We start from the raw sequence: 13229 nt of genomic DNA on the forward strand, positions 1-13229 counted from the left end.
TACCTCTCATCCTCACCATCTACGAGGGGCGTCGTCAGCGGCAGCACCTTCAGCGGGAAGAGGGAAGCAGAGGATGGCGCGCTGCTGCTAGTGCCGTCAGAGACGGCTGGCGCTCCGACGCCGCTCTCGCCACTGGCAGCTTGAGGTAAACCAACGAGGGAAGGTTCCGTAGGGCGTCTGCCATCTTCGATTTGGCTTCCGACTGACTGAGCTAGTGATTGTGCGGGGAACTGGGCAGAGCTTAGCGGTATCTGCTGCGGCACACTCTGTGCCACCGGCAGACCTATACTTGTTGATATCAACGGAGGCTGACTAACGCTCGGAGCCAAATTCCCATTCTGCACAGCCGAAGCCTGCGCTATGTTCTGTGGCTGTCCCAAACCTATAGAGGCAGAAGGTATGCCAGGAGGCACAGCTGAACCAGCTTGACTCGGTGCAGGAACAGTACTAGCAGAAGGTATAGGGCTAACTGCAGGCAGCTGCTGGCCGGTCATTCCTTGGACCACCGACTCCACCGCTTGCGCCTGCGGCTGCACAGGTAACAAAGCATTTTGTTGAGCAATGACCATTTGCTGGGGAAGGCCCGAAGCGCCGGCCTGTAACCCCTGCTGCATTATTCCTGTCTGCACAGGCTGCACCACTTGTGAAGATGGAGGAGCAGCCGTCGACGGCATGACCGGAGGTGGGATTTGGTTTGCAGCAGGCGGTGGCTGCACCACAGCGGCTACGCTTCCTTGCTGCCCGACGCTCAGCATTTGGCCGCCGGTACCTACGCCTGGTAGGGCTGCGGGAGCGTGCGCGACAGGCTGAGCCGGGGCAGCAGCGGGGTGTGCTTGTACCGCAGGCTGCATGCTCTGGGCCTGGGCGACGGGAACCGGCAGCCCCGCTCCTACCGCGGCAGGACTGGGCTGCATAGCAGGCGCCGGGGGCTGGAGGATCTGCTGATGCTGGATGTACTCCGGCATGGCCCCTGTAACAGAGTTTTGGTTCACCGGCTTAACGTGACCTGCGGCCATCTGCGTAGGAACCGTTTGTTGCTGCTGCTGCTGCTGTTGTCCGTACTGCAACTGCTGCTGTTGTACAACCGGCAACGTCTGCACGGGCTGCGCCGGCTGAGGGTACGGCAGCTGCTGCTGAGCCATGCTCTGAATGGCAGGCTGCTGGTGGCCCAGAGACGGGGTTACACCTAGGATATTAACCGGGGCTGGCTGAACCCCAGGAACAGTGGTTAGACTGGCCTGTGCAGGAGGCTGGACCCCTGGCTTCTGCTGCGGATAGTTTACCTCTTGAGAATGCAGCTGGACTTGTGCAAGCTGTGATTGAGAAACACTCTGTGGTATACTAGATGCTGGAATTGCCGGAGGAGCAGCGCTGCTAAAATCCATCTGCTGTGGACCCACACCTTGAAACGCTTGCTGCTGTACCACAGTAGGTGCTCCCATTTCTCCACTTCCCACACTTTCTGTATAGTGACTCAGTGTGCTTACATTGCTGCTAACAGAACTCCCACTGGTGCTCTCCCTTTCAGAAGTCACTTCAAGCGGGTTTTGTTTTATCGTCTCTACTGCTTTGTTTACTGCTACTCCTTCTGAAACTGCAGCAGTGTTTTCTTTATCATAGAATTCAGTGCATGTCCATCTACCTTTTTTGAAAGGTTCGGAACTAGAATCTAATTTTACAACTCTAAACCTTGATGTGCCAGATGCAGGCTGCTGCTGGCTTGATCCCACTGCCATTCCTGCAGTTGGATTAGTAACGTTGTTAATGACACTAGAGGAAGCACTCGTACCATTGCCAACACCACTCAAGATATTCACATTAACATTGCTGCTAGTTCCAGACAAAGCATTTACATTACCAGTACTTGTGATGTTGCTTAAATTTATAGTACCAAGCATGCTGCTTGCCACACTAGAGCTACCACCGCCCATATTATTTAAGGTACTAGTTCCAGAAGCAGGACTTACACCTAAATTGCCAGGAGTACTCGTAGTGCGGATATTAGACGCGACAGATGCGGGGGAACCAGTGGATGATGCAGCAGAACCCGGTGCAGTTGATATGACATTGTCAGAGCTTCCAGTTGTTGATAGTTTTCTAAACGATGGACTGGGTGGTGGTCCTCCAGAAATCGGGGCACTGCCCACCCCAGGATGCGATGGATGATGGTGTCCGTGGTGGTGGTGGTGAAGATGATGGTGGTGGTGAACATGATGGGGGTGAACACTTCCATTGATCACAACGCCCTGCTGTGGGTGATGAGGCAGAGAAGGGTGCTGCTGAGGAAGGTGAGGCTGGTTTGGAGAAACAGCCCCAGGAGTCTCTGCCTCTTGGAAGTTATTTAAAGTCTCTTCAGAGGAGCTCCTCTCGGGTTCTCCCAAGTCAGTGGCCCTGGATAAAGAAACATCCAAGATTTCTGAAGAGGACAGGTCTTCAGTGTGGGACTCATCCAGGTCATCGTAGCTTTCGGTATCTTCGGCTATGCTGTTATTAGAGCTCATGCTAGCCGATATTTGAGCAGGGGTCACGCTGGTAATCTGAAAGCCACTTTTCTTTTTCATTTGAGCTCCAGTCTGCGCGAGAGGCTGTGGCTGGAGCTGAGACTGCGAGAGGAGGTTCAGGCTTTGTGGAGGAGGGGGTGTCGGCTGTGGACCCGCCGACGAAGATGCTGCAGGAGATGGAGGCGGCGGCTGGACCAGCAAGGGCGGCTGATAATCCTCGGCGGAGAGGGCAGCGCTCCCGACGCCGGTACCTGGTGCAGTGGGAGCAGTAACGCAGCTGCTGCCGCTGCTACTGCTGCTGCCCCTTCTAGGAAACATCGCCGGGTGCGCCATCTTCCTAGCACTAATGTCTGCGGCTGAGTCAGGCTGGTGCATTGTATCGGGCGGATTTTAAGAGTGCAGTCCCCCGGTATGGAGAGAGACAGACACACACACACACACACACACAGTTAGCTCGGCAGCAGGGCACAGACACCGCGCACAACCCCCCCCACACCCCATACCCCCCCCCCCAGCTCCCGCAGCGCAGGGGCTGAGCCGCCTCGGCACCGCCGCTCGCCTCCCCCTCTCCTCCTCCTCCTCCTGCACAGGGAGGGGGCGAGCACCGGCCCTCCGCCGCCCCTGAACGTGACACTTCCACCCCTCCGCCGTCCACTTTCCCCCTCGCACCCCCCTCACACACACCCCCTTTTCCTCAGCCACCCCCAAACTCCCCTGGCCCCTCCAGCCGCGCCTCCCCCGGGGCAGGAGGCAATGCCCGCCTCAGCCCGGCCGGCGGCGGGGCCGAGCCCCTTCCCTTCCCCTCATGGAAGCCGGCAACCGGCAGAACCGCCCTCCGCCGGCAGGCCCGGCGCCCCTCGCCATCGGGGGAGGAGGAGGAGGAGGAGGAGGAGGAGGAAGGCGCGGATACGTACGGGACTGGCGCACGGCAGGGAGGCAGCGGCAGGCTGAGCCGGGCAGGGACATCCCCGTCAGTGGCAGCCATGGAGCTGAATCATTTTGGGGAGCCGAGAGACGGAAGGAGGAGGGAAGAAAAGCGGCAGCCCGGCGAGGGAGTCCATGAAAAGGAGGGAGGGAGGCCGGGGGAGCCAGGCAGGCAGGCAGGCAGGCAGCCGCTCTCTCCTCCCTCCGTGTCTGGCTGTCTCTGGAGGAGGCTCCGCTCCACACGCTCTTCCTTCCCCCTCCGCCTCCTCCCCCTTTATAACAGGCGGCACCCGCTCTTCCTCCGCAGAGCCGCGTCCTCCTCCCGCTGCGTTCTGCCTTCCTTTCCCCTTCTTCCCTTCCTCCCCTCCCTTCCCTCCCGGCTCTCCCCCGGCCCCTCGCGGAGCCCGGCGGGGAGGAGGGCGCAGCGCGGGGCCGCAGGGGGGAGGGCAGAGCTGGCCCGAGGGGAGGGCAGCCCGCAGACAACGTAAGATGGCGGCGGCCGCCGCGCATGCGCGCCCAGCCCGGCAGACATAAAGCCCGGCTGGCCCGGGACGACGGAAATCGGCTCGGCTCGCCCGGCGGAAATTGCCGAGCGCCGCCGAGCCGCCGCCGAGCCCCCGCCGAGGGGGGGGGGCGCTCCCGAGCGGGGAGGGGGCTTCGGGGGGGACGCGAAATGGCGGCTCCCCCCCCCCGCCACCAACCCGCCCCGCGCCCCAGGTGCCGCGGTCCCGCAGCGTGACTGTGCCTCACATGACCCGCCGCCTCCCTCCCCCTCCTGGGCTCCGCCGCGGGTTTATTCGCGTTATTCATCACCTTCGTCTTCATCCCCTCCCTCGGTCCAGAATTTTCCTGTCGCCCTCCTCCTCCTGCCGTGCGCGGGGAAGCCGGCGGCGCCTCGCCCGTCCCTTTGTGCCGCCGGGGGTCCCCTCACACCCCGAAATGGCCGCCGCCGCCCCCCGGCCCTCACCCCCCTCAGGGGTCTCCATGTCCCCCAGGGCGGCAGGAGGTCCCAGGGCTGCCACCACTCCCTGAGGTGGTGTGGGCGCATCGAGGAGCTTGAGAAGGAACGTACTGAAGCGCTCTTTCAAAAAATTGTCACCCTTCACAAGTATTTTTTTTATCATTAAGTGAAATTGAGGTCACGTCCACTGCTCTTCTCTTGCTGTTTCAGTACTGGCGTTTCATCAGGGAGGAAAGACCTCGTGGCCCTCCTCAGACGTAGTGAAGCTCGATACAGCCCTCAGCCATCTCCATCCCCTTGTGGCTTCAGCTGTCCCATGGCCAAACCTTGGCTTCTCCTCAACCTGGCGTGGCTGCTCTCTGATCCCTGAAGGCTCTCGGTGCTCATGCGTTGGCCAGGAGATCTTCCATAGCATCTACAAACCTGTTAGCATGCCTTGGTGAGCATCCAGCAGGTAGGTAGGTATCTCACTGCAACACAAACCCAACAAATTCACACCACAGTCATTGCTCCACCTCTCCTGTCCTAAGGACTCCCACCAGGAGCACTTTCAGAGCTTGCTAAATTGGCTGTCCTGCTTTCCTACAGAGGGGGAAAGGTTCAAACCTTCTCCTCCATTTCTCCAGGTGGATGAAGTGTGCACCTATACCAGGAGGGGTGCTTGTGTATCCCATTTTCTGGCAGCACATCATCATCTCCTAACGTAGTCTTTCATGAGCTGGTGGAGATGTCTCAGTCACCTCTTTGAAATTATTGTGGTTTGTGTGGAACAATAAAACGTTTGCAGGGCTTGACTGACTCGGACTAATTCTATAGCTTATTTACAAAAGCCAGTGCTTAGGACAATCAACAGGACACATGGGAGAAGCAAAAAAAAAAAAAAAAAAAAGATTTTGGTGTTTACTGCAGTGAATATGTAAATATGTTGTGAAGAGTAGTAGAGCTTTAACAGGAGAATTTGGGAGAGTCCAAGCTACTATATCATAGCTGAGTCATTAGAGTTCTTGTGGGAGATGTAAATGTGAGTTCCTTCAGGCAGAGAGGAGATTTGAGTCTCCCATGTTCAGTGTGTGGTGTTTAATCACTGAGGTACTAAAAATGCTGTTTTTCTAGCTCCATTTTGTGAAAAGGGTGAGGTTTCAAGGTCACGCACAGTGGGAGTTTTTGCTGCCTGTGCCTGAATCTCAGCCTTCCATCTTGTCTCACCCTGTTAACTAGATTATCCATCTCTCAGTCAGTGTGAGGGACAGGGGTAGCTTTGAGAAAATCCTGCTTTTTGCATCCTAATTGCTTTTATATCTGGAATGCAAACATTCAGCTCAGGTCTCTGGGTACCTGAAATGTAGACTTGCAACCATTGCTCCTTCCATGGCTCTAGCCCACTGCCTGTATACAGACAGTGCTGAGCACTGTGAAGCGATTGGCATGTAATTAAATAAGATTCTGCCTGTTACGAGAACTAGGCAATATTATGTTTTAAAGCTGCTAATCAGAACATATCGAAGACCATGCTACCTGAACGTGTTGTGAGCCCCATACCAGAAGACATCTTCATGTGACCCTCACAGATTTCAGGAAAGCGTCACAAAGATGCCCATGATCTGTCTACATGGAAATTGATGCAACGCTGCGGCCTTATATGTATCTTTGATGAGATACTCGTATGCTGAATGCTAAATGTGTGTAAACATTTTTGGGATGAGAGCCTGAGGTTGCAAGCCAACTTCCATTATAAATTCCTCTTCTGTCTGCTTATAACTTTCCCAGAACAATTTCCTTGAGGAATTAAGCCTTCTGTGATTAGTCCCAGTGCAAAGATGATTTTTTGAATGTTTGGACAAAGGCCAACTACTTTTAAAGCACATAGTCTAGGAAGAGGGATGAATCTGTTTTTAACCTTAAAAATCTCTATATAAGTAACTCAGAAAGAATTTTGTATGCACCTAATAGGCATCAATCAGCTTGAAAAAGAATTTAAAAAGTAGTATGGTAATTGGTTAAATGTCTGGTTTAGCACACTCCAACTAAATAAATTACATTCATTTCAAGTAGTTGGTAAGATACCTGTCATCCTCTTGGGCTATACACTTCTTAGTACAGTATGTGAAACATCTTTAGATTAGCTCCACACAGTTCTTCCCCAAGGGAAACTGGAGAAAAAATATGTAATTTAGATAAGTCGTAACTTACTCGCATAATGTGGTCACTAGTCAGTTAACAATCCAAATGATGGTCTAGGCTACACAAAGCACGTCTGAAGCAGCCTGATTGAAATATATTTTAAATACTGTTAATAAATATTAATGTCATCTTAGATATTTTTTTTCTTTGCTTACACCTTTTCACCGGCCATATGCTTACACTTTTTTTTTTTCTTTTTTTTTTTTTTTGGAAGCCTCAGTCTCAGAATGGAATTCTTGATTTAAAGATTTTAATTCCTTTTCATATCCATCAAAGATTGATGAAATTGAAATTAAACTGTTGAAATTGATAATTTGTTTGCTATAAATGTTGTTATTTAGTTGTTCAAAGTGGGAAAAGAACCTTCAACATATACCTATTTTAAAACACACCAAATATTTCAAAATTGGGCAATGACAAAATTAACCACCTTCATGTAGGGTGTGTTGGACTGTAAGGCAAATTGCTCCATAGTTATTCCAAACAAGTTCACCTCCTGTTTTTTAATGAACTGTATCAATCTACTGGCTGGATACAGAGGTGCTTCTGTCATCACTGTCTGGATCCAGCACCTTATCCACTGTGGTCACTGCTCATGGCTACAGGGCAGTCCTGCGATGGCTTCATGAACTCTTGGGGTCTCTGTTCGAGACGGAAGGGTTGCCAGTATAGAGGAATCCCGTTGGATTACATCTCTTACACGCATGTTTTCTGAACAGGCAAGTACAGATGGGATTGATGGAGCCCTTGCTGCCAGGTAGGGAGAGCGTGTGTCTGGAAGAACTCTGTTTCAACCTTAAAATCTTGTACTTCAGGTTAGTGCAAGAGAACAAGATCTTCGCAGTATACATATTTAGAGATCTGCCTTCCAAATTTGTAGTACTTCTTCAGACAGGAAACAAGCCTTATTGCCATCACAGATTCTCCAGGGATTCCAGAAGTAGTATTTTAGTATTTTCTTTCTCTGGCTCCTTTACTATGAGACACAGTTGTATACATTCAGCCTACTATATGCAGTAGTTTGTATTTTTGTATACAGTATTTATAAAGCCAACAAATGGGAGTACTGTTGGTTTTTCACTCAAGACAAAGTCAGAATCAAGGGGGATCAATCTGACAGGTGTTTTAAATCCTGTGTGACTGCTCATAAATATTTTTTGAAACTTTAATGAAAAGAAATTTTTATGATTCGAAGCTCCATTGTTACTTTAGACAGAAGGCTTTTCTGTGTTCATTAATATTGCTGACTGTAGTCTCTGTTGATTTGCAAAGGTGTATGCAATTATTTTCTGCCTTCTTAGAGAAGTGTTCGTAAGAAAACTCACCTTTCAGCTCTGAAAAAGCTGTAATTCTGCTTCTGTGTTTTCTTAGAAAGTTCAAGTCAAGTCTTGATCTTCCTTTCTTGTTTTGTTTTTAGTTGGCTGGTTAGTTGGTTGATTGGGTTTACTGACTGATTCCAAAACGCCTACTGAGACATTTTTCAGTCCTTATTTTAATTCTTATGAAATACTGTCAAACCTTATGGAAGGGGAAATTTTCTCACAAGTTTCTATTAAATGTTTGCAGAAATTGATAATCTTAGCAGTCTTAAAAAAAATGGTTTTCTTTACATTAGTCAGTTCTACTTCAATGCCAATTTTCTCAAAATCGTATATTTCTAGATCGTCTGGAGAAGTCATTTTAAAATATTCCTATACCTGCACTTGGGGAATGTGGCCAAGTAGGTAGTCTTTCTCTCTCTGTTTTTTCTTGGTAAGGATTGCATTCAAATTCAGAGTTTATGAAAAACTTGTAGAAACTTTTACCATCACTTTAAACTGTATAGACTATATTTATATAGACTACGTGCACAGCAATGTAGTACAGAAGCCATGGTTAAAAGTAAACCCTCCACCATTCCTTGACAGATGCGTTATCAACAAAACCAACACCACAGCTTCATCAATATCATCTTTTTCTCCTTTATTTTCCATTTTCAACTGCATTTTGTAGTCAGTTGATGAAATTGCATCTCATAGCAGAGCCAAGTTCTGGAAAGACTTTCTCAGGTACCTCAACCTCTCATTGTAATAGATGCAGTTCCATTGTAGTCTGAGATCATTTATTTAATTGTTTGTAGAGTACAGGTCTTAGATTGTTAACTATTAGATCTTTGATTAGTCAGCCAAGTGGTATATATAATTAAGCTGAAGATCAAATAAAATGATGATCAAATCATTGAAAAATGGTCCAGTTGTTAAATAGACGCTCCCTTTTTTTACCTCTGGAAAATATGAGCAAAGTGAGAAGTCAAACAGTTTTTTTTAGATTAGCTTTAGTTTTTACGAATTATTCAGAAAGATTTTTCATGGGACTCTTAAATAGTATTGGAAACCTGAGCTCTTTTGTGTTGTAGTTCTCGGTCACAGGGACTGTGTGGAATTGTTTTCTTTTTGCAGATCCTAACCCTGATAGAGGAAAGCACTCAGGAAAACGCTTTGTTTAAGAACAAACTTCTCTCCATTGATTACACAAGGAATTCTGTGGTGTATAAAAGTTCTGCAATTTATGTGTCTTCTTCAGTGATCAGGGTGAGTGGGTCCATTCTGATGAGGCAGAAATCGTTAAAATTTTAGACTAGGAGTAAATAAATAGATTTCTGGATTTATTTTTTTTTGCTGAACCACAAGCCTTGTCTGAATACAGAGTTCTTTGCAAAAGCAGACTGTGCAGCTAGTTAGTTTTTAACACATCCACGTAATTTTTGTCACTATATAATAATACAGGAACTGGAGGCAAATAGTCTGTCCTAGTTGCAAAGGGTACAGAGAAGCTTTTCTTGAACCCATTCGATTTTCTGAATCTCGTGTATCTTAATTTTCATCTCCCTTTCTACTGTGTCAACAGTATTTATTCCCATCTAAAACATATTCTGTGGAAGCAAATATTTGTTTGCGCAAATCTAAAATTTTCTATTGGGCAGTGCCTGAGCAAACTTAAACTTTGCTTTGTATATGCCTTAGTCGTAGTATAACTGGATTGCTTACTGAAAGCAAGCACAGACTGGTCATGAGCACAGCAGAAGTAAACATAACTTTTATGAGTAGTCACTTGGTAATTTTCCCATAATTCTAATAATAAAAATCACCTATTTCTCTACAGTTATTTCACTACTAAAGGACATACAGGCCTGTTCACAGTAATAGTAAAGCAGTGTATATAATTCCTCCACTTACCTGAGGTCTTCAGTTTGTTTACCTGTTTTATAATTGTTTGGGCATCTTCTCTTTGATTACCTCTGCATTTTAAATTGCTCTATGTGACACTTTTGCTTCTGCACACACTCACTGACAGGCATTGAAAAGCTGAATTAAAAGGTCTTGTAACAAAATTTAGTAAGAAACAGGTTTGGAAATTCTGATTCAAGCACCAGGAAAAATTGCCTCTTCCCATTTCAGTAGAACAAAAGATATGAAAAAAAAAATGTCCAGACAATTTTAGACATTGTAGTCAGAGGCTTAACTTAAGTCATGTGGATAGTCCCTTTGACTGTTAACTTTTAGTCACTAAACCCCTAAAAACTTAACATAAAATATGTAAATATTTGTAGGCTCAGAAGACAAGAAGATGAGGTATGTGCTAAGGTGTGGTCTTTTGTAGCTTTAGGATTATGTTGATCTTTATTTGGTAACAGTGTTGAGTCCTTTTCAAGTTACTCCATACACTGCTAGACCACAGATTCTCCAATATTTTTTTTGAAAGATGCTGGCTTTTTTGTCTTATATAAACTTTATGCATGAGCTTAACAACCAGCCCTGCAATATTTCACTGCTTTAGGATCAAGTCACGCTACCTCACTGCCAGTTTTACCACTCATAAGGGCATTTTAACTGCTGTTAGTAAGAGGCTCAAAAATTATCCATTTTAAATTGTATTACACAAAAAAATGCTTTTGTTTATTAGAATGTGCTTTATTTCTGCTCAGACTTAATGCCTCTGTTAGTAGTTCAGCATGGAAGCACTGATGAGAATTTGAAACCCATCAGCATTATTTGCCATGTCTCTCTGCAAAGTGAATTCTTAGATAATAAATGAGCAAAGGCTCAAATAGTGCCAAAACACGCCTCTAACTGTGCTGATCGAGTAGCCCATCCTACTTAAATAAGGGGCAGTATGTCAGCGTGCCTGTCCTGTGGGACAAAATATAGCGATACCTTAGCTGAGGGAAACAATTCTTTTTTAGGTCATGAATAGGAGAAGTTAATAGGATACAAATGAATTTACAGACACGAAGATGGGAGGTAGTATGGAAACCAGACAGGAAATAACACAGGGACTTAATATTTCCAGAAGAAAAAAAAGTGTGATTGCTTAGTTCACGCATTTAGTAAATATGAAATTAAATGTGATTTTGTAATATAAAATGGATGCAAAGAAACATTTTTAATGACATTTTGATGACATTTGCAAAGATGTTCTTGCTGGTATACCTAGGAATTGTAATAATTTAAAGATATTATGGTACCAGAAGCACACTGAAAAAACAGTAATAGTCCAGAGAAATGCAAAAAAAAAATGATGTTTAAGTCAAATGAGTTTCAGTCTGGGGATAATGTGTGTTTGTTTTGCAAGTGTCTGCAGGTCGAGGCATTAAACCACAAGATAATAATCTCTGGCTGTTGAAAGGAGAGGGGAGATACGTTGAAGCAAGAAGATATTTCAGACCCAGATTCAGTTCCCTCCACCCCCTGCCAGTGAAGTACCCAATTTAGAAGTGTTGCTGTAAAATTTCTGGTAGGGAACATGAACCTTCACCTGCAACTTCTGCATCTTCTGGAGCTGCTCATTTTTACCCATTGACTGCTAGAAGAGCCCGGGGTTATTAGGTGTTTCGTGTATGTGTCTCAGTAGGGACTAGATTAAGGTGGGAGGTATGTGAGCCAATGGCATGAGAAAAAGAATATTTTACTTGAACATCAGGACAAACAGTTTTGAACATACATGGGATACTAATAGTGAAATATAGCCTGTGAGAATGTGATAGAAAATCAATTACAGGGACACTCAAAATCAGGCAGAATAAAATACTTTAATAAGTGCCTGTAGAGAGTAATCCTACACTGACCAAGAGAGGTCTCATATCATCTGTAAGATTAGTCGTACCATTAAAATATACAATACTTTTATCTGGGAAAGAACAATAATCTATAATTCAAGGCTCTTACCTGATCCTAGGATTACAGTGACAGGTGAGTATCCAGTGCAGGAAATAATGCATAATATAATTTCCTAGCATAATAATACTGGGGAATAAAATCACATTCTTTGTACACACGCACACACATACAAATATATAAATATGTACACATTATAAATATATTAAAAAGTGTTTTCATATTGCATATATCGATATATCTACTTTTTATTTCCTAACTTAGTGGTGCTTTCAGCGTTTGCTAATTGTCGCTTCTGCAGCTTCCCTGCAGTCAGATACCATAAGCTGAGGCTGCTCTGAGTCAGAATCGGACTCTCCTGGACATCTGAGAGCTCCTTCGCATGTTTTTTGTCTTCATTCATCCAAAACTGGACAGCTCACTACCATCCACATAAACAAGACCTCCCAAAGCAAACTCTACCAAGTAGATGAAAACAGATTTGTAGGCTGAGCCCTGGCTTCAGTGACCTTGTCTGCTTTTCTTTGCTGTGCGTCTGCTGCGTTTCTATGCGGTGATGCTTCATGTTGATTTAAAAACTGTTTAAGACCAAAGCTGCGTTCTGCAAACTTCTTTGTTGTTCAGCTTTTATTTACTGTCCTTACACACCTTTAACCTGTCATTTGTGTCATTTGCCATGTTCCTGAACATACTGAAATGTGTTACTTGCTTTGCTGTTTCTGTTTTTTTTTCTCATTTGTCTTCTATCCTACTTTTCAGTTCTCTTTTTCTTTAACTCTCATTTTTAATGCTTAGATTATTTTCTTTCTCTGTAAAACTTCCCCTTAGTTTAATTCACCTCTAGCACATGTACTCATAGCTGCCCCTGCTTTCAAAATACTGCTTTCAGACTTCCAGTTAGACCAGCTTCTTCTCAGATAGGGTCACAGAGAGGTTATGCTGCCTCTCGGCTTCTCAGCTAATCCTCTGAGGCCTAGAAACAGGTTTTTCTAGCAGAATAAATAACTCTGCTGAGCCATTACACTCGTTACAAAGTGTTAAATAGCTGATTTCAGTGTTTTTGTAGACAATGATGAGTGAATACTGCATTTTGTTTCTTTTTTTAGCCTGCTTTCCTAAGGAAACAAAGCTTACACAACTGTTCTGCCTGGCTGTCCATCTGCTTGTCTGTCAGCCTCTCTTTAATAACTTTGAACCTGTTGGCTGATTTCAGGCTGGGATACAGGGAGATCACAAAGGTATGCTCGCCCTAAAGTTCGTGCAGTTGTACAGTTTGGCAGAGGGCAAAGTCCTAACACCCCGCTCTCATGGGAGAACAGGCATCCCCGCAGCCATTCGGGGCAGCAGCAGCCACCGTGTCGCAGTCCAGACTGTTGGCTCTGGCCAGCCACTGCACGTCTCTCTCCTGGGGACAAGAGCTTCAAGAGGGGGGATAAACCTTCCCCTGACAAAGTGGGAAGGAAGGAGACCTGCTTTGTATGGGGGACAAGTCTGTAGGCCATCGAGCTT

At 46.2% G+C, this 13229-nt stretch overlaps 1 protein-coding gene and 1 long non-coding RNA gene across 14 annotated transcripts in view; one reads left to right on the top strand and one right to left on the bottom strand.

Annotated features, from left to right (window-relative positions):
- Positions 1 to 3931, bottom strand: part of TSC22D1 (TSC22 domain family member 1) — a gene marked incomplete at its 5' end in the record, with an annotated part of 87015 nt that extends 83084 nt beyond the window's left edge. For 7 of the 8 annotated variants that reach the window (XR_014575400.1, XM_083811495.1, XM_083811502.1 and 4 more), the window contains one exon: positions 4 to 2876. Coding sequence is in view for 7 of the 8 variants with exons in the window: in XM_083811495.1 (XP_083667621.1) it covers positions 4 to 2876 (2873 nt within the window). Of the gene's footprint in view, positions 1 to 3; positions 2877 to 3415 lie in introns of those variants that run through there. The other variant, XM_083811498.1, reaches the window with a different exon arrangement.
- On the top strand, positions 3921 to 12818 carry LOC310886681. Of its 6 annotated transcripts, XR_014575423.1 has the most exons (5): positions 3921 to 4844; positions 8229 to 8287; positions 8475 to 8615; positions 9006 to 9137; positions 11179 to 11960. It is a non-coding gene; the product is annotated as an uncharacterized lncRNA (long non-coding RNA). The 6 variants fall into 6 exon arrangements; XR_014575424.1 differs by lacking the exon at positions 8475 to 8615 and having other exon boundaries at positions 3922 to 4844; XR_014575425.1 differs by lacking the exon at positions 8475 to 8615 and having other exon boundaries at positions 3922 to 4840.
- The last annotated feature ends 411 nt before the right edge of the window (positions 12819 to 13229 follow it).

Source organism: Anser anser (genome assembly GCF_964211835.1).
Source record: "Anser anser genome assembly, chromosome: 1".
In the NCBI taxonomy this organism is placed as follows: Eukaryota; Metazoa; Chordata; class Aves; order Anseriformes; family Anatidae; genus Anser; species Anser anser.